The following is a 26,968-nucleotide window of genomic DNA, read 5'->3' as shown; positions in this document are numbered from 1 at the left end:
TAACGAGGGAAATCTGTTGGTCAATCACAACACGGTTGATTAGCTTCAAGTTTTATATAATTTTACGCGTGGGTGTGGCGTTATTTTAGGCTTTTTGCACACCCACGCCCACTACCTTACAAATATGTTACCACATTTGATTGTAGCTGTTGCTGGCGGGCTTCATTACATTTTTTAATTTGATTGTAACAGCAAAATCAACAAATTCAACCGTGACTGTGGGTGTCCAAAGTTTAAACAGGTTTTATTAGAAAATTGTCTAGAGCTCTCATTGCTATTTCAATTGGCAAATGCATTAGGTGGGCGCCAATAACTCAGTGAGCATTATTAAATTGATTAAAGGTTGAAAATTCATGCAATGCCAGCTTCAAATACTGACAATAACTGACTGCCACAGTTTTAACAGAACTGCACTAAACAAGTTGAATCAACAGCGTGGGCTCGCAAACTGGCACAATTCAATAAAAAATTCAATCGCCAATACGCTTAATACTTTTTAAACCGTCAGCTGAAAGTCAGTAACAATAAAAATTTGAAACAAACAACCCGCAAATATGGCAAAGACACATCCGTGTAGGTGTTACGCATCACCAACCTAAGATGGGGATGAGTCGTTGGACAAATGGGCTACGTGGATTTGTTGAATACACATTCTCACAAATATACAACTAACTGTATAGTTCATGTTCAATGAATTATGATTACCAAATTCATTGTTAGTCAATTAGTAAGGCTCAAAGAAATGATAAAAATCGCATTTGTGGCGGCATTTAATGAGAACAATTACAGTTTTTGAAATATTAGCATATATTATTATTATAATATTAACTAAAGTAATTTCTATTCAAAAGCACACTCACAATGATTGAACTGAACCATCTCTCCTCATAAGGATGTATTTATGTATATACTTGTATTGATTATTATGAGGAGTTGAGTCTATTGTAATAACATACGTACTTTTTATTATGAGTTTTTATTAATTATTTATTAACTTTTATGACACTCAATCTTAAAACTTGAACTTATACTGATTTCTTACATTTTACTTAAAATGAACTTAGCTAAGGCCTCGTAGCTGCGCTGCCAGAGACGCCGGCAGCGGAGCGGCCGCATTATGTATTTTACTTATGTATTTGTACTCAGCGCTGTTGGCAGCGAGAGCGCGAGGGAGAATGTTATGTGCACTTGAGGTGGCTGACACTAGTTGCACTGACGCTGCACTTATGTCGCCCAATGCATGTGCGATCATATTACATCGCGTCCGAATTATGCTTGGCTTTTTGAATTAATTTATTCACTGCAATAAAGTGTTACAGTGTATGTTCTTAAGAGTGCACTGCGTACAGTGTGTACTCCTTATGTATGCACACTACATCTCCCTCCTTTTGAAAAATAACGTAATATTATGAAGTTATTTTCTAAATTATTTATCTATTAATTTCATGTATATCTAGTTATGAAATATGTTTATATCTTTATGATTCGTTTCTTATTAATCTATTTGTTTTGTTTGTTTAATAATGTTTTTAAAAGGGAAAATTGATATATGTATGTATATACTTATTTGTATGTATATATTTTGTTTTTTTTTTTATCTTATTTTTATTTTATTTTATTTTTTTTTTTTTATATGTATATGTATATATATATATATTTTTTTTCTATTATTATTTTTTTTTCGATGGAATCATAGAAAATTGATGTATATTTTTTTTTGTATTTATTGATATTTATATATATGTATTTATGCTTGTGTATGGCCATACTTCAAGTTACGAATTAAAAATCTTTAACCTATCCTTATGTACTGTTTGTTTTTTGTCTTTATTATTTGATATTATTATGTTATTATTTTCTTCTACTTTTTCTACCTTATATGGTCCTGTATATTTAAAATCTAGCTTGTGACCTGTTTCATTTTTCAATAGAACCTGGTCTCCTATTTTTAACTTCAGATCTAAACTATTCTTGTCATAACTAATTTTCTGTTTATGTTTATTTGACTCTAGCATTAATCTTGCTCTTTTCAAAGCTTGTTCTATCCTAAACTTAGATTCCTTAGCATAATCTTCTATATTGTAAAGTGGTTCTATTCTATCTATGCTATTGAAATACTCTGGTAAATTTGAGGTTCTACCAAAAACTAGCTCATATGGACAGTAATCATGTGCCATTGAGGGTGTAGTATTAAAAGAATATACGAAGTACTGTAACCACACATCCCAATCTGATTTGTCGACTGAGATGTATGACCTGATGAACTCATTAAATGTTCTGTGGCTTCGCTCCACGGTTCCTACAGTCTGGTGATGATGTGCAGTAGATGTTATGTTTTTAATATTTAGATTTTTACATAAATCTTCAATTATTGAATTCTTATACTCTGTTCCCATGTCCGTAATGAACGTCTTCATTGGACCGTACTTCAGAATAAAATGTTCAAATATAGCCTTGGCTACTGTCTTTGCACTTTTGTTCTCTATTGGTATGGCTACAAGGTATTTTGTTAAATCGCAGATTAAAGTTACTGCGTATTCATTTCCTTTTTCTGACCTAGGTAGTGGACCGATCGTATCCACAATTACCCTATCGAAAGCCTTTATTGGCGTATCTGTTATTATCAATGGGGCTCTGGTATGTTTAGTCGATTTCGACTTTTGACATTTTCGACATTTTTTTATATAATTTGTAATGTCTCTTGTTATATTTTTCCAGTAATAATGCCTTTTTATTTTTGCCATTGTTCTTGCTATACCCGTATGGCCTCCTTGTATTGGATCGTCATGGAATGTAAACAGTATTGCTTCTTTTTCTTTTTCTTTATTTATTTGGGTCACCGGCTTGAGTAGCGCTACTCTTAATGATTTCAATATTTTATTGCCCATTTCTTTAAAAGATTCTATTGAAGTTGTTTCAAAAATCTTTTCGCTCGGTGCCACTTTGAGTCGGCTGATATTAAGCACACCGGCTTGCCTTTCAAGCCTTTGGAAGAACTGACCTAAGTCGAGAATTCCATTGGAGTACATATCGCTAACATCAATTCTTGCTATGACTTTTTTTCCATGCTTTAGTAAACATGTTGAATCTGTCGTACGCAAGGTCACTACTTTTCGTACCTCGTCATTTATAATGACTTCGTATACGTTGGGCTTTGAAGCTTTATTTTTAGTTTGCTTATGCAAATCTACTTTGTCTTTCTCTGCGCAGAGACTTTTCTGTTTACTTTGATTTCTTGTAGTGACTTTTAGTATTTTGTTTCCTTTATGTATATCTTTTAAGTCTGTTATAGTTATTCTCGACAACGCATCTGCTATATGGTTGTCTTTTCCCTTGAGGTATTCAACTGTGAAATCATACTCCTCTAAGTCAAGTCTCATGCGCGTCAGTTTTGAGCTCGGGTTCGTCATTGAAAACAAGTAAGTTAAGGGCCTATGATCGGTTTTGACTGTGAAGTGTCTGCCATAAATATATGGTCGAAAATGGTTTATTGCCCAATGGATGGCTGCCAGTTCTTGCTCCGTTGTATTTTTGTTACTTTCCCCTTTTGTAAACGATCTTGATGCATACGCTACTGGCAGTTGTGTCCCATTATGATTTTGGGTCAGTACAGCTCCACAAGCTTGTTTACTCGCATCCGTCGTTATGCAAAATTCTTTGCTAAAATCTGGGTACTGCAACAACGTAGGCTTCATCAACTGGACTTTTAAATATTCGAATGCTTTTTGACATTCACCGGTCCACTCAAACTTAACATTCTTTCTACATAATCTTGTTATGTGCCGCGAATAATCGGCGAAATTTTTTATAAAACGTCTATAATAATTGCAGAATGCAACGAATCTTCTAGCGCTATCAGCGTCCGTTGGGACTGGGTACCTTTCTATGACATCATATTTCTTGCTGTCTGGCAAAATACCCTTATCAGTACACTTATGGCCCAAAAAGGTTACCTCGTGCCTGAAGAATGAGCACTTTTCGGGGTGCAATTTAAGGTTGTGTTTTCTACACAAATCAAAAACGCTTGTAAGATTCTTAATCATATGTTTTTCTGAACACCCGATGACAATCAGGTCATCCATATATAAGAATGCCTGAGTAGGTTCTATACCCGAAAATGCGATTGTCATCATTCTTTGAAATGAATTTGGTGCTATTTTTAAACCATATGGTAATCGCGTGAAGCGATAAGAGCCATTGCTCGTGGAAAAAGACGTTATGTTTCTGGAGCTTTCCTCAAGCTCTATCTGATGAAATCCTGACATCAGATCCAAACATGAGAAGTACTTAGCTCTACCCAATTGATCGAGAATATCATCAATTCTGGGCAACGGAAACTTGTCGGATAAGATTTTTTTATTGATCTGGCGATAGTCAATCACCAAACGCCATCTTTTACTATCAGAACCCGGCAATGACTTTTTTGGAACTATCAATAATGGGCTATTATATTCTGAGACTGACGGTTCTACTATTTTGTCTTTTATTAGCTTCTCGACTTGCTTGTCTACCTCTTCTTTTTGGCTATGTGGAATTCTATAGTTCTTAATATAAACTGGTTCATCATCTTTCATTCTTATCTTTTGTTTGTAGAAATTATTGGTTGATATCGATTCGGTTTCTATTCCGAATACGTCAATGTACTTGGTGCATATCTCCGTAAGAGCGTGTTCGAACTGTGGTGGGAAATTTTTACTTAGTTTGTCCAAGACCTCAATGTGACTGCTGTTCATATTTGTTTCTATTATTTCATAATCACTCAATGGTTCAAAATTTACTTCGTTTAACCGAATGATTGCATTTTTATCTGTGGTGTTCAAAATTCGGACAAAAATATTTTTAGAGTCTGCAATGGAGTTCCCAATGTATACTCCGTTTTGAATTTCTTGATTTGGTATGAATATATACTTGCTTGTAGTATTTATGGAAATTTTTCGGACGACTTCGGATCTTGCTGGCAAAATTGTGTAACTATTTTGAAGTGTATGATGTATTGGGATTTTTATTGAGTGATCAATATTATTAGGTCTCAGTATGAGCCAATCACTCTCCTGATTTAAGTCTATTTGACAATTATATTTCTTCATAAAATCTATACCTATTATTCCATTACATGGAAGCGGAAAGTCTGAATCTACTATATGAAAGTCATGAGGGATGGCATAGCATGTTGATAGGAGTTCTATCATTGCCGATCCTTTGGAATTGGTTGTTCCCTCACCTATACCGGACAATTGAGTAATATTATTATAATTGACGTTATCAAACGAGTCCGTATCTTCCTTTATTAAAGACACATCTGCACCTGTATCAACCAGCAATGTGTACAACTTATGTGTTGCTTCATTTTTTAGTGTAACATAAAGATTGAAATTAAGGTTTATTGCGTGAACCGTTTGTTCCACAGTTTTCTTTATCCCAAGGGTTTTTACTGGTTTTCCGACGTGGTTTGCACCAGTCGGACTTGGTTATAATTGCTGTTATTTCGTTGGTAGCCATTCTGGTAGTTTCTACCACCACGATGGTTATCTCCACCGCGATAGTTATTTCCACCGCGATAGTTATTTCCACCGCGATAGTTATTTCCACCACGATAGCTATTTCCAACGCGATGGTTATTATTACCTCTGGCTCTATGATTATTACTGAAGCGTCTGTCTATTTGCTGGTTTTTATAATACAAAATTGTATCTGTTCGTCCAGTTGCATCGGTACAACTATTGACAAACTTGGAGACAGCCTCATTCATATTGTTGAATTGGCCGGCCTCCATTACCAGCTTTACCCTGTCAATGTTACAATTCTTCATCATTGATTTTACAGCATGTTGCGTACTGTATTTAGCGGCTATCTCCAATGAAAGTCCATCGTTTATGTATGCACTCTCTAGAGACTTTGTCAGTTTTTCTACCTCTTGGGTATACTGATTAGCCGTCTTGCTCTTCTGTTGAAGGTTCATCAGTTTGGCTGTAATAACCTCAACTGAGTCACCTTTTACAGTGGCAGAAAGTTTGCAAACAATTTCAGCAATTGAGTTCTCAGTGCTAATTAAATTGCGTGCGTTGCCTTTGAGCTTTGTTTTTATTAATTGGACTGCCGTTGACTCGTGTGTCTCTTTAATTGAGTCCACCAACTGCAACGCGTCCAAGAAGCTTCTCAAATTTTCGGCTTTGCCATCAAACTCCGGTATCAGAGATGACGCCGTTTTTAAGAATTGTATCTGTGTCTGCGACATTTTTCGCAACTGCGGGCTGTTTACTATTGCGTTGAGGCTGTCAGCCGGTTCGCTTCTTGCGGGGCTGTTATTGGGAGTAAGTCCGCTTTTGGAATCTTCTTCCGAAATTATGCTGACATATGCCGTATTTGGCGATTTTGACCTGGGACTTATAGACATTACTTCATCTTCGTCCACAGCTATATATGTCGCCGCGCTACTTATGACATTTGGCAAGTGTATATCCAAGCCATGTCTTTCCCTAACAGCGAGCAGCTGTTCTCTTAGACGTTTGACAACGTCTGAAGCCTGAGTCCAATGGAGATCCGTGAGCCTAGGTTTGTTTTCTAGGAATATCTCTCGGATCTCGTTATAATAATGCACCAATTTGATGGTGTGCTTATTCAATGTACCAATCTGTATTGGCCTATTTTGAGTGAGGCTTTTGTATGATTTATCAAATTCAGCTCTCAGCTCTTGCACTCTCCCGCATATAGCATTCCAGTCCATGTATTATGGATAATTTTGATGCTCAGCAAGATTTTTTTTTCATTGGACTCCTAGGTAATTAAGTTGAACACCCTTTCTTTTTTTTTACTTTTAATTTTTATGTTTTATTTATTATTTATTAATTTTTATTTATTTATGTTTCTTCTATTCTATTCCTATATTTCATAATTATTATTTACTGTTTAAATCTATTGTCCTGGTCATCTACCCATTGTGCATAGTGGTTGGTTCTACCTAGGTGTGGATTTCTTTCCACTCTTGGGCATACCTGATATTATAATTTTACATTGGTGAAAAATGTCCTTTTTTTATTTATATTTATTTATTAATAATTTTTTTTTGCTGCTGGCAGTAATCGCTGTATATTTTTTTATATTTTATCTAAGTCATTTGCCTTACTCAGAATTCTTTTTTTTAGGCATTTATTGTGTAGCTTATACAGCTTAAAAAACAAATTCGCACTCATTAACACAACGATTACTACCAACAGGATATTTATCATTTCTACATCTACTTTCTGTGATTCCACCTTATTGACAATTCCTGCAGTGGAATCTACTACCTTAGTGTCTATCAAACCCATTTTGGGTATATTACTTATTTTATCGGTAACTATGCCACTTTTATATGGCTTATATATTTCTATCTGATCTATCTTACTTATACTATTGCTCCTCATTCATACTATTAAAAGATTGACAATTTTCCTGCCTATTTGTTCGTACAGCTTTACGGGCTGTACTTCTAATCGGGCAGAAAAGATTCCGCTCAATTTTACAATTTTCCTTATTAATTATTTTACAATTTTCTTATTGGCTATTTTTTTTACAATTTTTCTTACATATATATATTTTAACTTAAATATGCATTACAAATTTTGCATTATAAGTTTTTATCTTTGCTTAATCATTAAATTTTCCTCTGGTGTCCCTTTTTGGGATTGTCGTCTTGTGGCGTCCGCATCAGCTGGACGTCGCCGGTGTGGCACGCTGATGCTCCCTCGTTGTCGCTGGTGGTGGTTTGCCTCCCGCACTTGTCGCTATTTGATGTGGTGTATTCCCGCATCAGCTGGGCGTCGCCGGTGTGGCACGCTGATGCTCCCTCGTTGGTGCAAGGGGCGGCCTGCCTCCCGCACTTACAGTTGTCGTCGGCGTTTTTCCAGCGGTGGTGCAAAAGGCGGTCCTATGCCTTTCACACTTACTGCTCCTAATTGCGTATCGTGCAGTGGCGGCACGTGTACTCGCAGTGTGGGGTGTGCAATGGTCCCTCGCAGTCCGTTGGGCAGCTTTTTGCGTTCCTTGGCAGTTGCTTGGGTGAAGGCGGTAAAATTATTTCACGTTTATTTATATTTTCAATACGAGTGGAGCGAGTTGCGGAGTCGGGTTTCGCATTTTTGCTTATTGACTTTAAATAGTCAAGTTCTGCCTGCAATTTTTGGGCCGTTGTCCACGCGGGTGGTGTTGCAGTTGAGAATAAAAGCCACTTTAAATGTGCTATTCTCTTATTAATTTTATTGTGCACACCTCCGCGTTTACCCATCACTCGCGCACTCTACTCACTCAGTATTTTTATTGTGTTGATGTCCATGCCAAGCTCCGTCTTCCGAATTTTAAAGTTGTCCTCCTGCCGTTATTATGGTCGTTTTTATGGTATATCAGCTCCTCTGTCCTTGGTCCTCCAGGACCACTATCACGGTCCTATGTAGGACACTGTCATGGTCGCCATGTAATAACATACGTACTTTTTATTATGAGTTTTTATTAATTATTTATTAACTTTTATGACACTCAATCTTAAAACTTGAACTTATACTGATTTCTTACATTTTACTTAAAATGAACTTAGCTAAGGCCTCGTAGCTGCGCTGCCAGAGACGCCGGCAGCGGAGCGGCCGCATTATGTATTTTACTTATGTATTTGTACTCAGCGCTGTTGGCAGCGAGAGCGCGAGGGAGAATGTTATGTGCACTTGAGGTGGCTGACACTAGTTGCACTGACGCTGCACTTATGTCGCCCAATGCATGTGCGATCATATTACATCGCGTCCGAATTATGCTTGGCTTTTTGAATTAATTTATTCACTGCAATAAAGTGTTACAGTGTATGTTCTTAAGAGTGCACTGCGTACAGTGTGTACTCCTTATGTATGCACACTACACTATATAGCCATGTCTTTCAGTCTGTCCGTTGAAAGGAAGGATCATAAGTATAAGAGCTAGCAGCACCAAATTATGTATCAGGTGCTTCTTATTTCAGTTGTTTTTAGTTATAGCCATTAATGTAATTCTTTGAGTAAACTCTCTACACCACACTAGCATAGACAAGAGCAGCTAAAGTTGGCTATTTTTATACCCTGTACCCAAAAGGGTGAAAGGACAAACCGAGTCGCTATAGCCATATCCGTCTGTATGAACGCAAGGATCTCAGAAAGTACAAGAGCTAGAATAACCCAACTTGGTATCCAGATTCTCCTAAGACCGATAAAGTACGAGTTTGAGTTTATTTTTCGATACACCCCCCACTCCTCCGCAATTCATGTTTTTCCCCATAACTTCTGCAATTTTGTACTGAAATGTAGTAAATACCTCCACTTAGTGATTATGAGTCCGTTTGCCAATACGTGATAGGTCAATTATGAAGAAAGTTATAGCCATAAATAATCGCTGCCTATGCTCTGCTTGTAACTCTGCACATACATAGCTCTATCCGCAGTTGTTGTTGCCTTGGCTTTTTCCTGTACTGCATAAATACACGCATATGAACACGCATAGACACGAAGATGTAAAATATATGCTATTGAAACTGTACATATGTATTGAATATTTTGTATTTAATTAATTTAATTTTTTTAATATATATTTTTTTAGTTTCCTTTTTTTGTGGAGAGTACAGTCAGTAGCGATCTCTCTTGTTTTTAGTTTGTTAAATGTAAATTTTGGAATACACCTTATTCTGTTTTACACGGTAGGTTCCCAAAACAGTCCTGTAGAAAAAAACCGTATAAAAAAAGACATTGATCATAAGCAAAATAAATCGTGCTAAATGGAATAAAGTCGTGTAACCATGTATAACATTTTTAATTTTCAAACCGTGTCAAATCAAAACCTTGTAAATAAAGACCGTGTTTAAGTTTAGGTTTATGCTTTTTATTTCTACATAATATTGAATTTACATTGTCTCTTCGAATACAACCGAATGGGAAGCAAAACTTGGTATCTCCTGTTTGTTTCCGATCCGATTTAATTCGAATGTATGGAGAAGGAATTGCGGAACCTACAGTTAGCGCATAAACTTCTTCTTAATGGCCTGTTCACGATTAACCTGCTTAAAAGTACGCTGCTTTGTTGTCTCTTCGTTCATTTTTTTGTAGTAACCAAAACCGCCGCCACCGACACGTTTCTCTGGACGCTGTCGCTTGGCCGCGCCCACTTTGAGGTCAACCACAGGTGGCACCAAAAAGCCAAAACTCTTAGCTACCGTTTGCAAGTCCAGTGTGTTCACATTGAATATCTGTTTTAGCTGATGGGAGTCGTAGGCACGTACATACGACTTAAATGCCTCCTTTGCAGATTGATTGAGGAAGTAGTTCTTCGAAATGAGCTTCTCCAGCTGCAGAGAAGGTAAAAAATTAGCCCGGAGATGTGGAATATGTCCTAATATTTTACTTACCTGCAACTGTATGTCAGCAATTTTTTGCCACGAGAACTCAAACTCATTCAAAGGCACCTTCGCGGCCTTCAAATAGCGCAGAAAGCCCAACTCCTCCGGTCGGAGCATTAACAAAGCATGTCCGGAATTCCCGGAGCCACGTGCCGTACGACCCACACGATGGATGTATTCGCGCGGATCATCTGGTGGATCGTATTGCACAATCCAATCTACCTGTGGTATGTCGAGTCCACGAGCAGCCACATCCGTGCAGAGCAGGATACCTGCTTCGGCATTACAGAATTGGAAGAATGTTGTGGTGCGTTTCGTTTGCTTCTGTTTGCCATGTATTGAGGTGACAGGCAGGTCGATGTAATTAAACAGCTCGTGGTGATACTTGACAGACATGCAGGATGAAAAGAAAACCATGACCTTCTTCTTGCGATTCTTTTTCAAAAATGTAAAGAGCACGAGGAGCCGTTTGTCTGAGGGACACACAATGTAGCCCTGCTCCAGTCCGTCCACAGTGGCGGTCTCCTGATTATCATGCACACCTACATAATGCGGTTCCTTTTTCAACGCCAGCTTAGATAAGGCATCAATGCGTGCCGTCTGTGTGGCCGAAAAAAGCATTGTCTGACGTCGTTCTAGAAAAGGAAAGGAATGTTTAGCGAATCGAAATGTTTCAGTCATTGTAATCGGGACTACACTTACTAGGTAGCAGATTGATGATCTGCTTGAGTTCCTCTTCAAAACCAATTTCCAGTATTCTATCCACCTCATCGATAATGAGGCACTGCAGGTTCTTGTATAGAAAATCTGGCGAATTCTGTAAATGATCCAAAAGGCGACCTGGAGTAGCCACCAAGATGTTAATGCCCCTGCCTAGTTTTTCGCTCTCCACCTGGCGATTCGATCCACCCATGACCAAACCATAGGTATGGTGATGATGCGTCATCAATTCCTTGAGCACACCAAACGTCTGCATGGACAATTCACGTGTGGGCGAAATTATGATGACGCCTGTGCCATTGCGCGGCATAAATCGGAGTTTGTTGATCAGCTCTACAGCAGGTATGAGGAAAGCAAGTGTCTTGCCCGAACCCGTTTGTGCAGCACCCACCAAATCGCGACCCTTAAGCAATGGCGTCAAGGATTTTGCTTGAATTTCGGTCATTTCAGTGAAGCCCATTTCGGAAATGGCGCGCAGCGTGGCTTCCGAAACTGCGCCTTTCAGTGAACTAAATGATCTGTCTTCGGGGTCGCGTTGGTCCAATGCAGCCAAGGAAGACTCCACAGTGAATGGCGTATCATCGGAAACGACGTTACCATTTGTTATAGGCGCTTTTGTTTCCTTTGCTTTGGACATGGTCAATTCTGACTTTGATTTCTTGGCCGACGTAGGCTCGCTTTCATCTTCTACCTCGCTACCAACTTCATCTTCAGAATCATCATCGTCTTCATCGTTATCGAAGTCCGCTTCCTCTTCATTCGAATCTGTATCCGAATCTGAGTTGGCCACAGAAATTTGCGATTGCTTTTTGTTCAGCGGATGTTTACTTTTCGGTTGATTCTTCTCTTGTAAGTCGGAACGGGAAGCTTTGCCATTTTTTGTGGGTTCCTTTGCTACTTTCGTCTTGGATGCAGTCGAACCCAGCTTTGACTTTTTGGCCGGCACGGATTCAATTTCTTCTTCGCTTTCATCGTCATCACTTTCATGGGAGTTAGATGGATCAGCTATAATCATAATTTCGTTGTATAAGTAACTGTCTTGCTTAATGATAAAATTATATATAATAGTATATTCAGAATATTTATATTTTTTAATCTCATGTCGGCATCAAGCAGCAATAACTCGCTCCTTGATCTAATCGAATTCGCCTTTATATCATCACCATCACATTAAAGACGGGAATTTGATGCATTTACCAACCTGCATTGCCCATTTCAAAGTCTTCTTCTTCACTACTGTAAGTGACTTCCTCTCCTTCCTCCTTAGAGTCGGAATCCGATTCAGAGTTAGCCATTGCAATTCTCGTTGGGGGCTTCTTTTGGTGCAGTTGTTTCTTTGTTCGCTGTGGCTGCAGCTCTGATTGTAAGTCTGCGGAATACACAACAATATTAAGAATTCTCGGGCATCCAAATATCTTCCCCACCCAATAACAACATACCTGCTTTTTTACCTTTCGGCGCCAGCTTCTGTTGGTTTGGCTTTCCTTGTTGTTTGATGGCCACTGAATCCGGCGTTCCTTTGCCCTTCTTTTGCGATAGTTGCTTTTTCATTTTTTCACGCTTGGCAATTTTTTGCATCAAGAGCTTTTCCCTTGACGGCATTTTACTTTTTAGAAACTATTCTTTTTAATATAAAAATTCACTGATATTTTTCCCCAATATCCAAGTTCCGCGCACGTGTTGCAAGCTAAATTAACCGTTCACACGGAGACGTAAGCATTGTGAGCAGCTGTTTGATATCGATAAAGAATCGATAGTCCAAATGAATACGGTAAACGTGGTGGCAACTTTTAAGCAAAACTAATAAAAAATGCTTATCTAGCAAAAAGGCAGAAACAGGAGGAATCAGCATTGTTTTTGGTTTGAGTGCGCGCTACTCTAAATGTGTTGAGGTGGACCATTTACTGTGTAATTAATTCCTTCAAAATAAACCTGTCTGTTTCGTGTGGCAGCACACTTTAATGGAAATCTCAATAAACGTTTTCGTTTTTGTGCTCTACACTTTAGTTGTTAGCTATTTGCAATATTTCGTCAACAAATACACAGCATTCGTCCGCGGACTATAGTTAAGGATGCTTGGCTTGCAAACATATGGTAGTTCGTCCGAAGGCGAGTCGGACAACGAGCAGAGAGGGCGAGAGAAAGAAGAGCCTGCTCATTTGAAACCGCTGGACACAAAACATTCTCTATCAAAATCATTGGCCATTGTTGCGGCGCCCGAGGTTGTGCCCATAGGAGCGGCGGCCGTGCCGCGTACACTGGATCCAACGCTTAAGGAGGTTACCTACAATCCCAAGTTCGATGAAATGTATGCGCCTGTGAAGGGACCGGAGCATCCAAACATGACCATGCAACAGCGGGCGCCACGAAACACTCTGGCTGGATATGTGGAGAAGGCGCACATTAACGCATTTGAGTTTGAGAATCAACGACGCACGTTCCACACATATGGCTATGCCTTAGACCCCACAGTGGACGAGACTGCCGATGGACAGTCGTTTGTCGGTGATTTGCAATCCGCCTACGATGACAATGGTAAGACAGTATTTGAACCACCAAAGGCAAAGAAAATGCGCAAGCAAGAGAAGAACGACAATCCCGAAGATGTTGAGGGCTTCCTCGGCCCCTGGGGCAAGTTTGAGAACGAATTGAGCATAGCGCGTCCTAATGAGCAGGAACGTGCTGAGCTTGATGAGCTGCTGTCAAAGCGACACAAACGCGGACGCATACCAGAGGACAAGCCACTCGAGGAGAAGTCCACACTGCATAGTAAGTCTCGAAAAATAGTTCACTTTTTATTTGCATTACTAGCGTTCTTCCTATGCCTTTTGCAGTCAAAGATGCCTACGATTACCAGGGACGTTCATATCTGCATGCTCCACACGATTTGGGCGTCAATTTACGTTCGAATGCACCGCCACCAAAATGTTTTCTGCCCAAGGCACACATACACACTTGGACGGGTCACAACAAGGGTATCTCTTCTGTACGGTGGTTTCCCAGAACTGCCCATTTACTGCTCTCCGGTTCCATGGATTGTCGTGTCAAACTGTGGGAGGTTTATGGTGATCGACGCTGCATACGCACGTTCTCTGGTCATCGTCAGGCCATTAAGGACATTGCTTGGAACAACAGGGGTACACAATTCTTGTCTGCCTCTTATGATCGTTACATAAAGCTTTGGGATGCGGAAACGGGCGATGTTATCTCACGTTTTACCACACGCAAAATGCCTTTCTGTGTTAAATTTCATCCGGACAATAGTAAACAACATTTGTTTGTAGCTGGCACATCGGACAAAAAGATCATATGCGTAAGTATTTGGACTCAGTTTGTAATCAGTTGTTTATAAACTTATTCCTTTGCAGTGGGACACTCGGAGCGGCGATATTGTGCAGGAATACGACAGGCATTTAGGATCCGTAAGCACCATCACATTTGTTGATGACAATCGTCGGTTTGTCACAACCTCGGACGACAAATCGATGCGTATTTGGGAATGGGACATACCCGTTGATATGAAATATATAGCTGATCCTACTATGCATTCCATGCCCGCAGTCACACTGGCGCCAAATGGCAAATGGATGGCTTGTCAATCACTAGATAACAAAATCGTAATTTTCTCCGCATTGAATCGGTTCAAGATGAATCGCAAAAAGACTTTCACGGGCCACATGGTCTCGGGCTATGCATGCCAGCTAGACTTCTCTCCCGATATGAGCTATTTAGTATCGGGTGATGGTGATGGAAAATGCTATATCTGGGACTGGAAGACGACGAAGTTGTACAAAAAGTGGCAAGCACACGATGGTGTCTGCATCAGCACTCTGTGGCATCCGCATGAGGCCAGCAAACTGGTAACAGCCGGCTGGGATGGTCAGATAAAATATTGGGACTAAATGCCGCAGCATATATGTAAAATGTAATTAATATTAAGCGAACAAGTGTATAAATAAAAGCTATTTACAATTATCTGCGTATTTGTTTACGTTTGAGAAGCACAGCTGATAACAGCACGCATGCGTAGTGCATGTCAAACTGTCAAACAGGCCAATGCAGTCAGCGTCGCACACCCCCACAAGGGAGTCAAACATATGTGAGCCAAAATCGATATTTTCCTTGAAAGTAAAAAAGGCAGACAGGAAAAATTGCGCCGAATCTTTATTCAATAGTTTTTGGTAAAATATGAACAATTACGCGCACTCGTGCCTGTAAGAAATTATAGTGCTGTTCAAAATATGAAATAACGACTTACGTTTGCCAGTGCGTCCAAAACTTAGGATTAAAGGAAATACGACTTTCCAGCATCATGACAAAAGATGCCACAGATGCTGCTGGCCTGGGCTATGCCTACCATTTGCCGTCGGGTGGTCTGCTACTACGCCTGAAGAATTCGCTCTCCCATTTCAGCGATTTGTTCAGCGAATTTAACAAATACATAGCACCCGCATATCATCACGACCGTTGTGAGCGCTCCGTTCACATGCGTCTCTATTCCATGTCCAAGCGAGAATTCATGATGGTGTTTCTCGGCTTCCTTACCTGCTTCAGCCTAGGCATCATTATTGGACTGACAGGACCGCCGATCACGAGCACAGCTCAAATAACGGCCAAGCAAATTCTAGCCAATACAACTTTGGCCCAGAGTAAAAAAGTCCTGGCAACAGGTCCATTTGCCATGAAATCCCCACTAATGACTACCTATTCTCAACAACTCTGGCTGATAGCAAAGCTGGTCACAGAAAACAACGATGGTGGGTATTCTATTCCCTCCACCTTCTCTATAACGTAGCATAATAATCAATTATTGGAGTTTCTAGATGAGCGCTACGACAAAAGCTTTCACATCAGCGTCTCTATAGATGGGATTGATGATGAGCACAAGCCACTGAGCGTCCTGGGAGCAGGGATAGCACATAATCGCACTCGACACTTGGTCTGCGTGCGCAACGATTGTGAAGAGTTTACTGTTATGCACCTTGGATTTCTGGACTATGCCCATTACATTATCACAGTGCGTTTCCTTGGACTGGAGTCTTTCCACCAAAAGTATAATATAAAGGGCATTACTTTCTATGTGAGTACATTTAAAAATCGTAAACTAAAACTATCTGAGCTTTTAATGACATTGTACCACAGATCCTTACTAACTTCCTATTTAGATATTATTTCCCAAAGTAAATTATTGAATTTGCTTCTAGCATTTTAGATCCCAAACGGTTAGATAACATTTTTGAAAATAATATATTAGATCTTTGAAATCGCCAAAGTTTATAATTTTGAAATCTAATTGATTTTAGTACACAATTGAATTAAAAGGTGAAAAGTAGATATTCTTGAGTTTTGTTAAATGTTTTCCATATATGAAGTTCTCCTCTTCTATTTACAATTTTTGGTAGTGTTTTTTATCTGTCTGACCACAAAAGGCAGTTGTGTGTGTAAGACGTTATTATATAATTTTTAAATGTTGCTTAGGATCTTGGTTATAATACATATTTGCCGATCTAAAAAATAATTTAACGTTTCATTTACAGTTTAAGACATACAGTCCGGAATTCACACAAATCGAGATATGGTTTAGATTCATTTTTCTGCTCTTCACCTTCATCGTGATCGTAAGTAAAACAATGATTTATTTATATGGACTCAATTAATGGTATTCTTTAACATTCAGTGTTGGTACGCACACTCCTTGAGGAAATATCCTATTTACGATTGGTCGATCGAGCAAAAATGGCTGTCCATATTGTTGCCATTGTTATTCCTTTATGATAGTAAGATTTATTTGTCTTCCCATGAGCATTTGTCATTTAAAAGCTTCTTTCTGTTAAAGATCCCTTCTTTCCACTGGTTTTTATGATGAACAGCTGGTTACCGGGCATGCTGGATGGCGTTCTCCAGGCCACATTCCTATGCGCCTTGCTCATGTTCTGGCTGTGCATCTACCATGGCCTGCGACAGAACGAACGCCGCTTTGTGCGCTTCTATTTGATAAAAGTTATTGTCATCCTGCCCATTTGGCTGTGCGCCATTGTCCTGGCTACTTGGGAAAAATGCAACGAACTGAAGGATCCTACATATAGCCATTTTGTGGATACCAAAAACTACAATGTGAGTAGCAACATTAATTCAAAAGGTGGTATTCCAAAACCACCTGGGCTCTGTTCTTATAAAAATTATGAGTTTATATGTATGTTTAATAACTTTACCACAACTTTTAATAAACTTCAGCTCAGCGCTAAGTTATCACGAAAACTTTCATTGAAAATCAGTTTAGAGTCCATCCGCACAGAGTGGAGAAGAAAAGCAATTATTTTGTATTTTATGAACCACAATATTTGAGGTGTACTAATGGTTTTTCTCCCTTACAGAGCTTTCAAATATTCTTTTACATTGCGTGCTGCATGTACGTGCTATATCTGGCATTGTTGGTTCTTCGTGCCTATACGGAACTGCGATTCATGCCTTACTTTGGTGCGTTACTTATAATATCGGAGATTTTGAAAATTTTCATAATTGTTTCTTAATTTTTTTTCAGATATGCGCCTGAAATTTTTAACACTGCTTATGCTTTTTGTATTGTCCATATCCATAACAGTCACCGTTTGTCGTTTTGGGTTCGGCATATTGGAGGACAACTTTGTCGCCTCACTGAATACCACCTACCAGAGTTCAGCACAGTTTATGTGCTTTTATGGTCTGTTGAACTTTTATCTGTACACATGTGCTTATGTGTATTCTCCGAATGAACGCTTTGCCCAGGCCGAATTGGCCGTCACAAAGGATAATCCAGCGTTTTCAATGATTAACGATTCCGACGAAGAAGTGGTATATGGCTCAGACGAGGAATCAAGACGTCCCCTAACATCTGTTGGGGGTGGTAAAAATGATTATGATAGCGATTGAGAACAAATATCAAATGTTCCGCTAACAAGTGCTAAATAATTGTACAAAATAATCAAACAATATGCATGAATTATACGAAATTATGCACATGTGTGAGCGACATTACATTAATTTACTAGATTGGTTTTTTTTATTAGATAATTAACACAATTCGTCAAACATCCTGACTACGTACAACACCCTAGACAGGCTCGTTGATACCAATCTTGGTTTTGGTCAAGAGGCCAGTATCGCCAACATCTTCGTTGTAACCAGGGCGATATTTCATACCGGGTGCCTGTTAAGGTAAAAGTTAGAATAGTAATCTGCTTAACAATATCCATGTTACTCACATTAAACCAAACATCACGCCACACTTTGCCTTCATCGGCGCCACGCAGTAGCTCAGGCACATCATAGCGTGGTACATTGAAGTAGTTCATCAAGTCGGGCTTCTCATTGCAGTACTTGATACGTGCCTCACACCATTCGGTCTCCAGTGGGAAGCGCCAATCCAGCATCTTTTTGTTGTGTGGATCCGACTCGTATTGCTCGAAATCGATGCGCTCGATATCCTCCACCACGACCTCGGTTTCGCCGCCAGCACTCCAATCGTAAATCAAAAGCTCAGCATGAGAAGCAATGTCCTTGAGGAATTGCTGCTTGTAGAGCGTTTCAAGATCACGGAGATAAGCCTCGCTGAACACCTTCGACTGCACTTCGTAGTCTACATTGCGGGCCTTGATCTGCCGCTGTACTGCATCCACGGGTAGGTCCAAATAAACAACAAGATGAGGCTTTAACAGCTCACCAATAGTGTTCTGACGCACCTCGTTATAAACAGAGCGTGCGCCGCGAGACAAGTAGCCCTGACGGAACATCGCCTCCATGAAGACAAAGTCAGAATATGGACTGCGCTCGAGCACGACGCCTTGGCCGGTGGACAGTACGTGCTGTAGTGCATCAATGTACTGCGAATAGCGCAGCATATACATGCGTATCTGGAACTGGGCGGCCAAGTCGTGATTGGGATCACAGCAAAAATCACGCACATCGTAGCTACGGCAGCTGGGAGGTAGCTGGGGATCGAGTTTGCGCAAATCATAGCCATAGGAGTTGATATACACAAGATCCATATCTACAGCAGGAAAGTACTGCATGTCCAACTCCTCAGCCAACTCTTTGGCAAACTTTGTCTTGCCTGCCGCTATCGGACCCTCGACGCATATGACTTTCGAGTTTTCATCAAAGCGTTTTGAGGTCTTGTCAAAGAATGCATTTATGACAGTGTATTTCTTCGTCTTGTACGGATAGGGAGCTGCCTTGGGCACGCGGGGACCTCCGCGCATTGTCTTGCCGGAGATGTTGCACTTTTGCATGAAGGCGGAGGGCAGTGCGTTCGTCTGTGCCTGCAGCAAAGTTGAGGGGGTGGCACCGCGGCAGACGAACCGCACGAGGCCGACACGGAACACGGCAGCCATGCTATAAGAACAATGTATTAATTATCAGTTGTTCAATTTTCGCAAATATAAACAAAATATAAGCCGTGGCTCTGTCAGGTAATGGTTACATCACAGAGTAAGAGCAGTAGATGTTAGCACCGGAATTTATCACAATTATTGTTTCTGCTGAGTTGCCAAATGTGTCTTAAGTGCGATTAACTACTCCCAATAATTTACTTGAAGCTGCCTATGATATGTTAAAGTCAACCAACTCACCTTTTATTGCAAAAATCTGAAAACTACCCAAAATTAGTATGGGCTATTGGCTGGTAGTGTGGTAAACGTCTATTATCTGCAGTCATAGTCAACACTAAAACAGCGTTGCCAGACTTTATGAAGATGTCAACTCATGTAACCTCGCCAAGAACTCTGGGACGACGATAAGCCTCACAATGAGCCTGAGCTGTTAATATCAATTAAAACTCTTGGAAATTTATATATTTTACATAAGAACACATTTTGTATTGCAAAAGGAACAAATTCAGGTAAGCACCTACCTCTCAGTTACCAACTGTCGCTTGCAATTGCAAGTGCAGCAATTACGCAATTGAGAATAAGGCGCAGGGAGAAATGGCTCGTGACACACATTCTTGGAAAACCCTTTGTTTCAGAACCTGGCACAATGGGAAACACCGCACTGACCAATGTACATTTGGAGGCTAACAAGAGCATGCCAGCTGATCATGCCAAGCACATGGCAATGGCCGGTTCGCCACCACCAGAGTGTCCAATGCATCAAAAACATCAAGGGGACAAACAATCGGCCTCGGCTGTTCCACCACATCCCAAAATGTCATCGGCCTCCGAATGCCCAGTACAACATGACAATAGCGATGTTAATCCGCTAAACATGATGCCACCAGCCAACCAGCAACCTGCACCAGATCAGCCCTTCCCCTTGCCCACGGATCGTCAGACCTCAACCATTCCCAAGGTCACCGAGGATGGCAGTGTGCAGTTCTGGCAATATCCAAGTCAACAGATGTTCTGGAACGCTATGCTACGCAAGGGCTGGCGCTGGAAAAAGGAAGATGTCTCCCAGAAGGATATGGGTGACATCATTCGTATTCACAATGCCAACAATGAACAGGCCTGGCAGGAGGTACTTAAATGGGAAGCGCTACATGCCAAAGAGTGCGGTAATCCGCGCCTTAAAAGCTTTGGCGGCAAAGCTAAAGATTTCAGTCCACGTGCTCGTTTCCGTAGCCTGTTGGGGTAGGTTGGGTTAAGATTTAGAGTTCTGTCGAAATCATTCTTAATCGCTTTTACTTTTCCAGCTATGAGTTGCCTTTTGATCGTCACGACTGGATTGTTGATCGCTGTGGCAAGGATGTCCGCTATGTCATTGATTACTATGATGGCGGTCTTGTGGACAAAGATTACCGATTCGCCTTACTTGATGTCCGCCCAGCCATGGATTCCTTTGATAACGTTTGGGATCGCATGCGTGTCACATACATGCGTTGGAAATATGAGTTATCCGAGAAGCTTAACACTGGCGATGGCAAAGTTTCTGCAGGTAGCGAATAAGGAATTTCAGTTGAAGAGATCAGGTTAATTTATTGATAATGTTCTAAAATTTGAAATGAAGTGCTTAATGTATTTAGCTGCACTGTTCAATGATAGTAATATCTCACGAAAATGATTATAAAAGCTAATAAATGTTAAATGCATATTTCAAACTGTGAACTCCTAAACTGTAACGGTTATTAATTTCAATTGTCACAGCTGGAGAAAAATTCCATTCAGTGCCCCCTAAACTGTCGGTTAGGCAGTGCTCGAAAATACGTTTCAATTGATAGTCGCCCGCTTTTACGTAAAGCTCCATTATTTATGCACTTGTGGAGCCAATTGAAGCTCAACTCGTCAACAGTCATAAATGTTAGCTGCCAGAATGCGTTTCGTGCAATATTTGCGGAAAGGTGACCTCTGCAAACGCATGGGGTTACTTGCCGAAGATGGGAAGTCATTGGTGGAGCTGTCGGCAGAGCTGGAGGGCGTGACAAATGATGTAAAAACTTTTATTTCCCAAACTTCTAATATAGAAGAGATAGCAGCAAAGGCTCAAAATTTACCCAAGGTGCCTCTGAACGATGACGTCACTCTGCTACCACCCCTAACAGACCCAGGTAAGATCATTTGCATTGGTCTGAACTACCAGGATCATTGTGATGAGCAGAATAAGCCTGCCCCCAAGGAACCCATGTTCTTCAGCAAATATAACAATGCGCTTGTCGGGCCAAGAGATAACGTAATAGCCCATGCCGCTAGTAGCGTAAGTTGCCAAATGAAGGGCACCACATCTGTAGATAAGATAAGAAGTGTTTTTTTGTAGAAAATCGATTGGGAAGTGGAGCTGGCTGTGGTTATTGGCAAGGTAGCGCGCCAAGTGCCGCGGGAGCAAGCCATGGATTATGTTTTTGGCTACTCTGTCGCCCAAGACATCTCAGCACGGGACTGGCAGAAGGAGCGTAATGGAGGGCAATTCCTATTGGGTAAATCCATGGATACGTTTCTTCCGTTGGGCCCTGCAATTGTTCATAAAAGTCTCATAAAGGATGTGTACGATTTGCCATTGAAGACATGGATTAATGGCGTGGAAAAGCAAAACGGAAACACCGGCAATATGATCTACAAGATCGACGATGTCATTAACAGGCTCACACAGTAAGCAGCTGTCGGACAATTAAAAATTATGTTTCTTAGCTATGCTTTTGTTCTATAGATTCATAACCTTGTTGCCTGGCGACATCATCTTAACCGGTACTCCCAAAGGTGTGGGCGTTCATCGCAGTCCACCGGAATTCCTAAAACCTGGCGATGTTATCAAGACCGAAATAGAAGGCCTCGGCCTGTTAACCAATAATGTTGTGGCACCCTAAAAGCCATTTTCAATGAATTGTTAAATAATTTTATTCACATATGAAACGACCGTAGTGCATTTAACCAAAATAAAAAGAGTTATACTTTAAATACTTTCGATTTGGTGGCAAAGTATTCGTCGCGGCGGTGGTACGGCGCATAGGGATCGTTGATGTAGGGCTTTGGCCTGCGCCAATAGCTCGTGACCATCTTGTCCAGAAGCCAGCTCTGTGTTGCATTGGTAAAGACATGTTGCCGTAACCGGCGTTTAAGAGCTGAAGACTTTTTGAACAACTTCTTGTTGCGCCCAGAGTGTGTGCGGATCCAAGCACCCCAGTCCAGACGCTTGAAGCGCTTCAGAACCGCCTTAACAGTCTTACGTTTGCCCTTGATGAGGGAGAACTTAGTAACATTACGGGATGGAACGAGCGTTGGCAGCTGTATTAGCATTGCCTTGGGGGTAAGCGATGTGGCAGGCAATAGAGTTGATTTGAGTTCTAAGCTTCGTGAACTTATCAATTGGCTAAAACTAGCTCGATGTGGAAGTTGGAGAGCCGGTGTTGTGCGGCAAACACTGCGAAGCGCTAAAAGGCAAACCATAAATGCTTAATTTTAAAACAGCACTATTTTAAAATCAGCTCAACTTACCACCGGTTATTAATGTACGCAGCATTTTATTATATTAATAAATCAATAATTTTAACAAATTCCGCCACTTGTCCTATTGGTCGTCGCGTAACAGCTTTAATCATCAGCTGTTTGAAGAGAACACATGTTCAGGGACTGCCTCTTGCCATTCACAATTGCATATTAAAATTCAAATTTCTGGCACTATTACTTATATCTACATATATATTTGGGAAATTTTTGTAAACACAAATTCTAAAATTTCACAAGAATTTATGCCGTTAGAAATTGCACACACAAACGTCATTCTTATCTCGACCAGTGCATGCAAAACTAACGTATGCATGTGGAATAAGAAGAAGCACCAGAAGCAGACGTCGTTTGACAGTCACAACAGACGGCGACATCCAACCAGGCCAGTATTTAACGTAGAAAAGCATTGGGTAGGAAAAAACTATTCACGCCGCCGGTTAATACACGGAGCGTCTGCAGCAGGCACCTAGCTAACTAAATTAACAAAATTTTGTGACAACAATATGTATCGGCTAGCGTTTAAAGATCAGTGCAAGTGTGCGTTGCAGGTAACTGAATGAGATAACACGCAAAGTTCTGCGGAACGTGAAAATCAATCGTGACGTCGCTGTGTCCCCCGCGCACCCACAAATAAATCCAATTGCAAAAATATACAAGTGCGATTGTTATGTCATCTACCGAATGCAAGAAATATGCGTAAATTTCCAAAATTCCAGCAGTTTTGAGCGCCCTAAGGGATGGCAAGCAATGCCCAATGGAAATTTGTGGGTGATTGGGTGGCACATGATCATGCGAAGTGGACGAACAGTGGCTAAATAAGCCCATGTCTACCCTAGAGTTGTTACCAAGTCGTTTGTTTGCTTATATTCCAGCGTACGTTGCAGCAGAAGAATGGTAGGCAATACAGCAATAACAACAGCAGTAGTAGCAGTGGAGGTAGTGGGGGCAGCAATGGACATCAGCATGGTCAGGGCCTACCACCACATATGCGCGAAGCTGGCTTTGGCAAAGTGATGCTCATCGTGACACCACTGGCTGCAGTCGGCGGCGTTATAACATACGCCAAGTGAGTTTCCTAGAGAAAAAATAGAGAGTAAGGCATCGTTGTGGCTGCTATTTCATTTCACGTGCATTTTCAGATACGACAACGAGTTCCGTAAACTGGTTGAGAAAAATGTTCCCGGCGCTGAATCAATCATTAAAGTTGCTCTCAAAGAGGAGCCTCCATTTCAGGGAATTACCAAAAACATAAACGAACAAATCGACAGCGTGAAGAAAACCTTTACTAATGTGAGTGATTCTATGGACAGCGTCACGTCGAAGGTCACAGGTTTGTTTGGCGGCAGCAGTGCAGGGTCCGTCCGGCCGGATGCTGATACGCGCGTGCAACCGATCAAAGCGGTGAAGGCGCCGGCATCCGAAAAAATCGCAGAAAAGAAAGAAGGTGCCAAGCCGGCTGCAGCAACCCCCGTAGCTGTGCCAAAATCGCCAGCGCCTAAGGCCGAGCCACTGCCACGTGACGTTCTTGAACTAGAGAAGGCTATTGAGCTATCCGCACAGCTGGCGCTCAAGGAATACAATACGGCCATTAGCATATTAAAGAGGTGAGTCACCGAACAAGCATTAAAAGGCTCTATCTTGACTTTACACTTATCGGCAGTTTCAATGAGGATGTGCGTCGCGTGGTTGATAAGGCTGTGGAGAATTCCGACACATCGCTATGGACAACATTGAAGAACCGCACGAGTGCCCGTGACACGGCAGTCTCAACGGCTGAGCGCTCAGCACGAGATGCGCAATCTATGATTGGTTAGTAGATAAATATATCCATTTCCATGCATCTTAAGTGGATTCTTTTTGCTTGCAGAAAAGTGTGAGGTGGCGTTGAGTAAGGTGGCAACGGCGCAAAATCACGATGATGTCGAAGCGGTGCGCAATAAAATCAAGAAACTGGTTGGTCACATCAGCTCTGTAAAGGATGAGCTCTATAGACACAAAGATATGGCCAGTGTGTCGGATAAATATTGGCGTAGCGTAGAGCAGGCTCGAAACTATTTCATTGACGAAATCGAATCCATATTCCCCGGCCTCAACCTGTCCGAAAAGAAACTTGATTTGGCAAAGGACGATCTTGATTTATTCATACTGCATGCCTACACGCATGTGCTAGCTTATCAGAAGGAGCTGCAGCGTCTCCAAACTGATGGTGAGCTGCGTCTAAAACGTGCTATTGATGCCGTGCGCGGTGACAACGATTCGGAAGCCCTACGCGCTCAACTGGAATACCACCTCGAGGCTGAGAAGCGCAAACTGGCTGTGGATAATCAAAAGAAGATTTTCCAAATCCATGCCGATGCCGACAAGCAGCTGCGTTTGCAATTAAAAAAGCAAGCTGAAGCGCATGCCGATCACATCAAGGACATTGTTACCCAACGCGAAACGGATCTTACACGTACTTTCAAGCGCGAGCTTGAAGAGAAGCTGGCAGCGGAGAAAGCCAACTATAAGCTACAGCTGGCTGCCATGCTGGGCAAATTGCGAGGCATGGACGCTGCCCTAGCTGGTGAGTTACTTGGGTTCTTTAAAGCTAGTAGTATTGCAGCTTAAACCTGGCTAGCTATTTTGTAATTAAACTTTTTAAAACTACATGCTGCTCGTATAGAAATTGATCAGGAATTTAAAGGTATCGCTTGTGGTTTGTAGCAGGAAATTAAACCGACATTTATTTAACTACTATTTATTACTGCCGAGTGGTCGAGGAAAATCTATTTGACAAAAGCATTAAGACTGTAAATGATTTCTTAGTTACATTACATAAATGTTAATTTTGATGACAATTGACCAACACATTCTACTGACAATAGTTTTTACGGCTAAAATCAGACCATGTTTGATTTCCTGTTTCATTTGAAAGATCTATGATGTTCCTTTGCTTAACAGCTTAATAATTTACTCACAGAACGTGCAGAAACCGAACGTACTGCCAATCAAGCGCAAGCCTTGTGGGCCGCTTGCCAAGCTCTGTGGGCTTCGGTGCGCACTGCCACTCCTGGAGTGCACTACAAGGATAAGCTGCGTCCACTTAAGAACGAGATCAACGCGATTGCCAAGGTGGCAAGTAAGTGGATTTCTGATTTCCATGGGACAATATTAATGATATTTTTGCAGAGGGCGATGAATTAGTCGCTGCCGTCTTGCAAAACATGCCCAAGGAGGCTCAGGAGCGTGGTGTTTATCCAGAGGATGCTTTACGCGAACGATTCGTCAATGTGGAGCGCATAGCGCGTCGCTTGGCGCTGGTGCCTGAAGACGGTGCGAGTCTACCCATCTATTTCCTTTCCTATCTGCAATCGTTGTTCATCTTGCGACCGGATAATCCCATTTCCAAGGATGAGCTCGAGAACAAACCCTTTGACTTTAGTAAATTGGACACCTATGACATTTTGAACAGGGCCAGGTGCGATAAACTCTAATTCTTAAAATCTTAAGTCCAAGCTTCATGTTATTTCGTTATACAGGTATCATGTGGAGCGGAGCGATTTTCTGCAGGCGCTTAAGTACTTGAATCTGCTGGAAGGAGCGCCCCGCAAAATAGCCGGCGAGTGGATGAAGGAGGCGCGTCTCATGCTGGAGACTCAGCAGGCGGCCAACACACTAATGGCACATGCCGCAGCCAGTGGCTTGTTGTATTTGTAGATTATGTTTCCCTACTCGTTTATCCGTTTTAATTTGCCCGACATTTTATTTTTGTCCAATTTAACGCAAAACAGAAAAGGTTAAGCAGGAGACTCAAATCATCCTGAACAATTTGTTATAGCAGTTCTCTCTCTGTTTAAAAGTGCAAGAAAAAGTCAAACATGAATCATTAAAAAACGTTTTTGTAAAATTTCCTTTTAGCTGCAATTATACAAATTATAAATAATATACATATTTATGAAAATAGAGAAAGGCC

General features: G+C 41.0%; 9 protein-coding genes across 11 annotated transcripts; 6 read left to right on the top strand and 3 right to left on the bottom strand.

Moving 5' to 3' along the window:
* Positions 1-9,848: 9,848 nt before the first annotated feature.
* On the bottom strand, positions 9,849-12,768 carry LOC115620643 (probable ATP-dependent RNA helicase pitchoune). Of its 2 annotated transcripts, none has more exons than XM_030513989.1 (5): positions 12,556-12,768; positions 12,306-12,473; positions 11,087-12,109; positions 10,394-11,019; positions 9,849-10,333 (listed from the first exon to the last, which is right to left on the bottom strand). In XM_030513989.1, the coding sequence occupies exons 1-5, from the start codon at positions 12,704-12,706 to the stop codon at positions 10,004-10,006; spliced, it is 2,298 nt and encodes a 765-aa protein (XP_030369849.1). In that variant the 5' UTR covers positions 12,707-12,768; the 3' UTR covers positions 9,849-10,003. The 2 variants fall into 2 exon arrangements, with proteins under 2 accessions (XP_030369849.1, XP_030369848.1); XM_030513988.1 differs by having other exon boundaries at positions 12,544-12,766.
* Positions 12,769-12,951: 183 nt separating this feature from the next.
* On the top strand, positions 12,952-13,234 carry LOC115620899. The gene has a single exon (XM_030514388.1). The coding sequence runs from the start codon at positions 13,066-13,068 to the stop codon at positions 13,168-13,170; it is 105 nt and encodes a 34-aa protein (XP_030370248.1). The 5' UTR covers positions 12,952-13,065; the 3' UTR covers positions 13,171-13,234.
* Positions 13,141-15,079, top strand: LOC115620898 (pre-mRNA-processing factor 17). Its single transcript, XM_030514387.1, has 3 exons — positions 13,141-13,873; positions 13,939-14,417; positions 14,473-15,079. Exons 1-3 carry the CDS (start codon positions 13,177-13,179, stop codon positions 15,004-15,006), a joined length of 1,710 nt encoding a protein of 569 aa, XP_030370247.1. The 5' UTR covers positions 13,141-13,176; the 3' UTR covers positions 15,007-15,079.
* A 166-nt stretch (positions 15,080-15,245) lies between these two features.
* Positions 15,246-18,095, top strand: LOC115620901 (transmembrane protein 181). The gene is made up of 8 exons (XM_030514389.1): positions 15,246-15,318; positions 15,372-15,861; positions 15,928-16,184; positions 16,642-16,722; positions 16,782-16,881; positions 16,941-17,218; positions 17,479-17,581; positions 17,646-18,095. Exons 2-8 carry the CDS (start codon positions 15,417-15,419, stop codon positions 18,011-18,013), a joined length of 1,632 nt encoding a protein of 543 aa, XP_030370249.1. The 5' UTR covers positions 15,246-15,318; positions 15,372-15,416; the 3' UTR covers positions 18,014-18,095.
* A 25-nt stretch (positions 18,096-18,120) lies between these two features.
* On the bottom strand, positions 18,121-19,788 carry LOC115620902 (NADH dehydrogenase [ubiquinone] 1 alpha subcomplex subunit 10, mitochondrial). The gene is made up of 3 exons (XM_030514390.1): positions 19,711-19,788; positions 18,346-19,474; positions 18,121-18,290 (listed from the first exon to the last, which is right to left on the bottom strand). Exons 2-3 carry the CDS (start codon positions 19,471-19,473, stop codon positions 18,195-18,197), a joined length of 1,224 nt encoding a protein of 407 aa, XP_030370250.1. The 5' UTR covers position 19,474; positions 19,711-19,788; the 3' UTR covers positions 18,121-18,194.
* A 39-nt stretch (positions 19,789-19,827) lies between these two features.
* Positions 19,828-21,183, top strand: LOC115620903 (cytochrome c-type heme lyase). Its single transcript, XM_030514391.1, has 3 exons — positions 19,828-19,979; positions 20,106-20,709; positions 20,772-21,183. Exons 2-3 carry the CDS (start codon positions 20,117-20,119, stop codon positions 21,022-21,024), a joined length of 846 nt encoding a protein of 281 aa, XP_030370251.1. The 5' UTR covers positions 19,828-19,979; positions 20,106-20,116; the 3' UTR covers positions 21,025-21,183.
* Positions 21,184-21,340: 157 nt separating this feature from the next.
* Positions 21,341-22,467, top strand: LOC115620563 (fumarylacetoacetate hydrolase domain-containing protein 2A). The gene is made up of 3 exons (XM_030513851.1): positions 21,341-21,769; positions 21,830-22,161; positions 22,220-22,467. The coding sequence occupies exons 1-3, from the start codon at positions 21,374-21,376 to the stop codon at positions 22,374-22,376; spliced, it is 885 nt and encodes a 294-aa protein (XP_030369711.1). The 5' UTR covers positions 21,341-21,373; the 3' UTR covers positions 22,377-22,467.
* Positions 22,390-23,134, bottom strand: LOC115620564 (39S ribosomal protein L35, mitochondrial). Its single transcript, XM_030513853.1, has 2 exons — positions 23,005-23,134; positions 22,390-22,940 (listed from the first exon to the last, which is right to left on the bottom strand). Exons 1-2 carry the CDS (start codon positions 23,027-23,029, stop codon positions 22,456-22,458), a joined length of 510 nt encoding a protein of 169 aa, XP_030369713.1. The 5' UTR covers positions 23,030-23,134; the 3' UTR covers positions 22,390-22,455.
* A 208-nt stretch (positions 23,135-23,342) lies between these two features.
* LOC115620560 (MICOS complex subunit Mic60) lies at positions 23,343-26,964 on the top strand. 2 transcript variants are annotated; one of them, XM_030513848.1, is made up of 9 exons: positions 23,343-23,564; positions 23,889-24,082; positions 24,156-24,620; positions 24,677-24,825; positions 24,884-25,579; positions 25,679-25,699; positions 25,976-26,134; positions 26,185-26,473; positions 26,535-26,964. In XM_030513848.1, the coding sequence occupies exons 1-9, from the start codon at positions 23,520-23,522 to the stop codon at positions 26,710-26,712; spliced, it is 2,196 nt and encodes a 731-aa protein (XP_030369708.1). In that variant the 5' UTR covers positions 23,343-23,519; the 3' UTR covers positions 26,713-26,964. The 2 variants fall into 2 exon arrangements, with proteins under 2 accessions (XP_030369708.1, XP_030369709.1); XM_030513849.1 differs by lacking the exon at positions 25,679-25,699 and having other exon boundaries at positions 23,346-23,564.
* The last annotated feature ends 4 nt before the right edge of the window (positions 26,965-26,968 follow it).

Source organism: Scaptodrosophila lebanonensis, unplaced genomic scaffold, assembly GCF_003285725.1.
Source record: "Scaptodrosophila lebanonensis strain 11010-0011.00,11010-0021.00 unplaced genomic scaffold, SlebRS2 tig00000024-arrow-pilon, whole genome shotgun sequence".
Lineage (NCBI taxonomy): Eukaryota > Metazoa > Arthropoda > Insecta > Diptera > Drosophilidae > Scaptodrosophila > Scaptodrosophila lebanonensis.
Note: the sequence above shows the minus strand (reverse complement) of the source record. Positions and strands in the feature narration are given on the sequence as shown.

What these genes read in the sequence shown, in the direction of transcription:
- LOC115620643 (XM_030513988.1), bottom strand. Translation starts at nt 12,706, where the DNA reads ATGCCGTCAAGGGAAAAGCTCTTGATGCAAAAAATTGCCAAGCGTGAA. An exon ending in GATCATCAATCTGCTACCTA is followed by an intron (nt 11,020 to 11,086) that starts GTAAGTGTAGTC and finishes TTCCTTTTCTAG; the next exon opens with AACGACGTCAGACAATGCTT. An exon ending in TTGCTGACATACAGTTGCAG is followed by an intron (nt 10,334 to 10,393) that starts GTAAGTAAAATA and finishes CCTTCTCTGCAG; the next exon opens with CTGGAGAAGCTCATTTCGAA.
- LOC115620899 (XM_030514388.1), top strand. Translation starts at nt 13,066, where the DNA reads ATGGAAATCTCAATAAACGTTTTCGTTTTTGTGCTCTACACTTTAGTT.
- LOC115620898 (XM_030514387.1), top strand. Translation starts at nt 13,177, where the DNA reads ATGCTTGGCTTGCAAACATATGGTAGTTCGTCCGAAGGCGAGTCGGAC. An exon ending in GGAGAAGTCCACACTGCATA is followed by an intron (nt 13,874 to 13,938) that starts GTAAGTCTCGAA and finishes TGCCTTTTGCAG; the next exon opens with TCAAAGATGCCTACGATTAC. An exon ending in CGGACAAAAAGATCATATGC is followed by an intron (nt 14,418 to 14,472) that starts GTAAGTATTTGG and finishes ATTCCTTTGCAG; the next exon opens with TGGGACACTCGGAGCGGCGA.
- LOC115620901 (XM_030514389.1), top strand. Translation starts at nt 15,417, where the DNA reads ATGACAAAAGATGCCACAGATGCTGCTGGCCTGGGCTATGCCTACCAT. An exon ending in ATTGTTATTCCTTTATGATA is followed by an intron (nt 16,882 to 16,940) that starts GTAAGATTTATT and finishes TTTCTGTTAAAG; the next exon opens with ATCCCTTCTTTCCACTGGTT. An exon ending in GCGATTCATGCCTTACTTTG is followed by an intron (nt 17,582 to 17,645) that starts GTGCGTTACTTA and finishes ATTTTTTTTCAG; the next exon opens with ATATGCGCCTGAAATTTTTA.
- LOC115620902 (XM_030514390.1), bottom strand. Translation starts at nt 19,473, where the DNA reads ATGGCTGCCGTGTTCCGTGTCGGCCTCGTGCGGTTCGTCTGCCGCGGT. An exon ending in GGCGTGATGTTTGGTTTAAT is followed by an intron (nt 18,291 to 18,345) that starts GTGAGTAACATG and finishes TTACCTTAACAG; the next exon opens with GCACCCGGTATGAAATATCG.
- LOC115620903 (XM_030514391.1), top strand. Translation starts at nt 20,117, where the DNA reads ATGGGAAACACCGCACTGACCAATGTACATTTGGAGGCTAACAAGAGC. An exon ending in CGTTTCCGTAGCCTGTTGGG is followed by an intron (nt 20,710 to 20,771) that starts GTAGGTTGGGTT and finishes TTACTTTTCCAG; the next exon opens with CTATGAGTTGCCTTTTGATC.
- LOC115620563 (XM_030513851.1), top strand. Translation starts at nt 21,374, where the DNA reads ATGTTAGCTGCCAGAATGCGTTTCGTGCAATATTTGCGGAAAGGTGAC. An exon ending in TAGCCCATGCCGCTAGTAGC is followed by an intron (nt 21,770 to 21,829) that starts GTAAGTTGCCAA and finishes GTTTTTTTGTAG; the next exon opens with AAAATCGATTGGGAAGTGGA. An exon ending in GTCATTAACAGGCTCACACA is followed by an intron (nt 22,162 to 22,219) that starts GTAAGCAGCTGT and finishes TTTGTTCTATAG; the next exon opens with ATTCATAACCTTGTTGCCTG.
- LOC115620564 (XM_030513853.1), bottom strand. Translation starts at nt 23,029, where the DNA reads ATGCTGCGTACATTAATAACCGGTG. An exon ending in GCGTACATTAATAACCGGTG is followed by an intron (nt 22,941 to 23,004) that starts GTAAGTTGAGCT and finishes TTTGCCTTTTAG; the next exon opens with CGCTTCGCAGTGTTTGCCGC.
- LOC115620560 (XM_030513848.1), top strand. Translation starts at nt 23,520, where the DNA reads ATGTATCGGCTAGCGTTTAAAGATCAGTGCAAGTGTGCGTTGCAG. An exon ending in GGCGTTATAACATACGCCAA is followed by an intron (nt 24,083 to 24,155) that starts GTGAGTTTCCTA and finishes GTGCATTTTCAG; the next exon opens with ATACGACAACGAGTTCCGTA. An exon ending in CGCGATTGCCAAGGTGGCAA is followed by an intron (nt 26,135 to 26,184) that starts GTAAGTGGATTT and finishes ATATTTTTGCAG; the next exon opens with AGGGCGATGAATTAGTCGCT.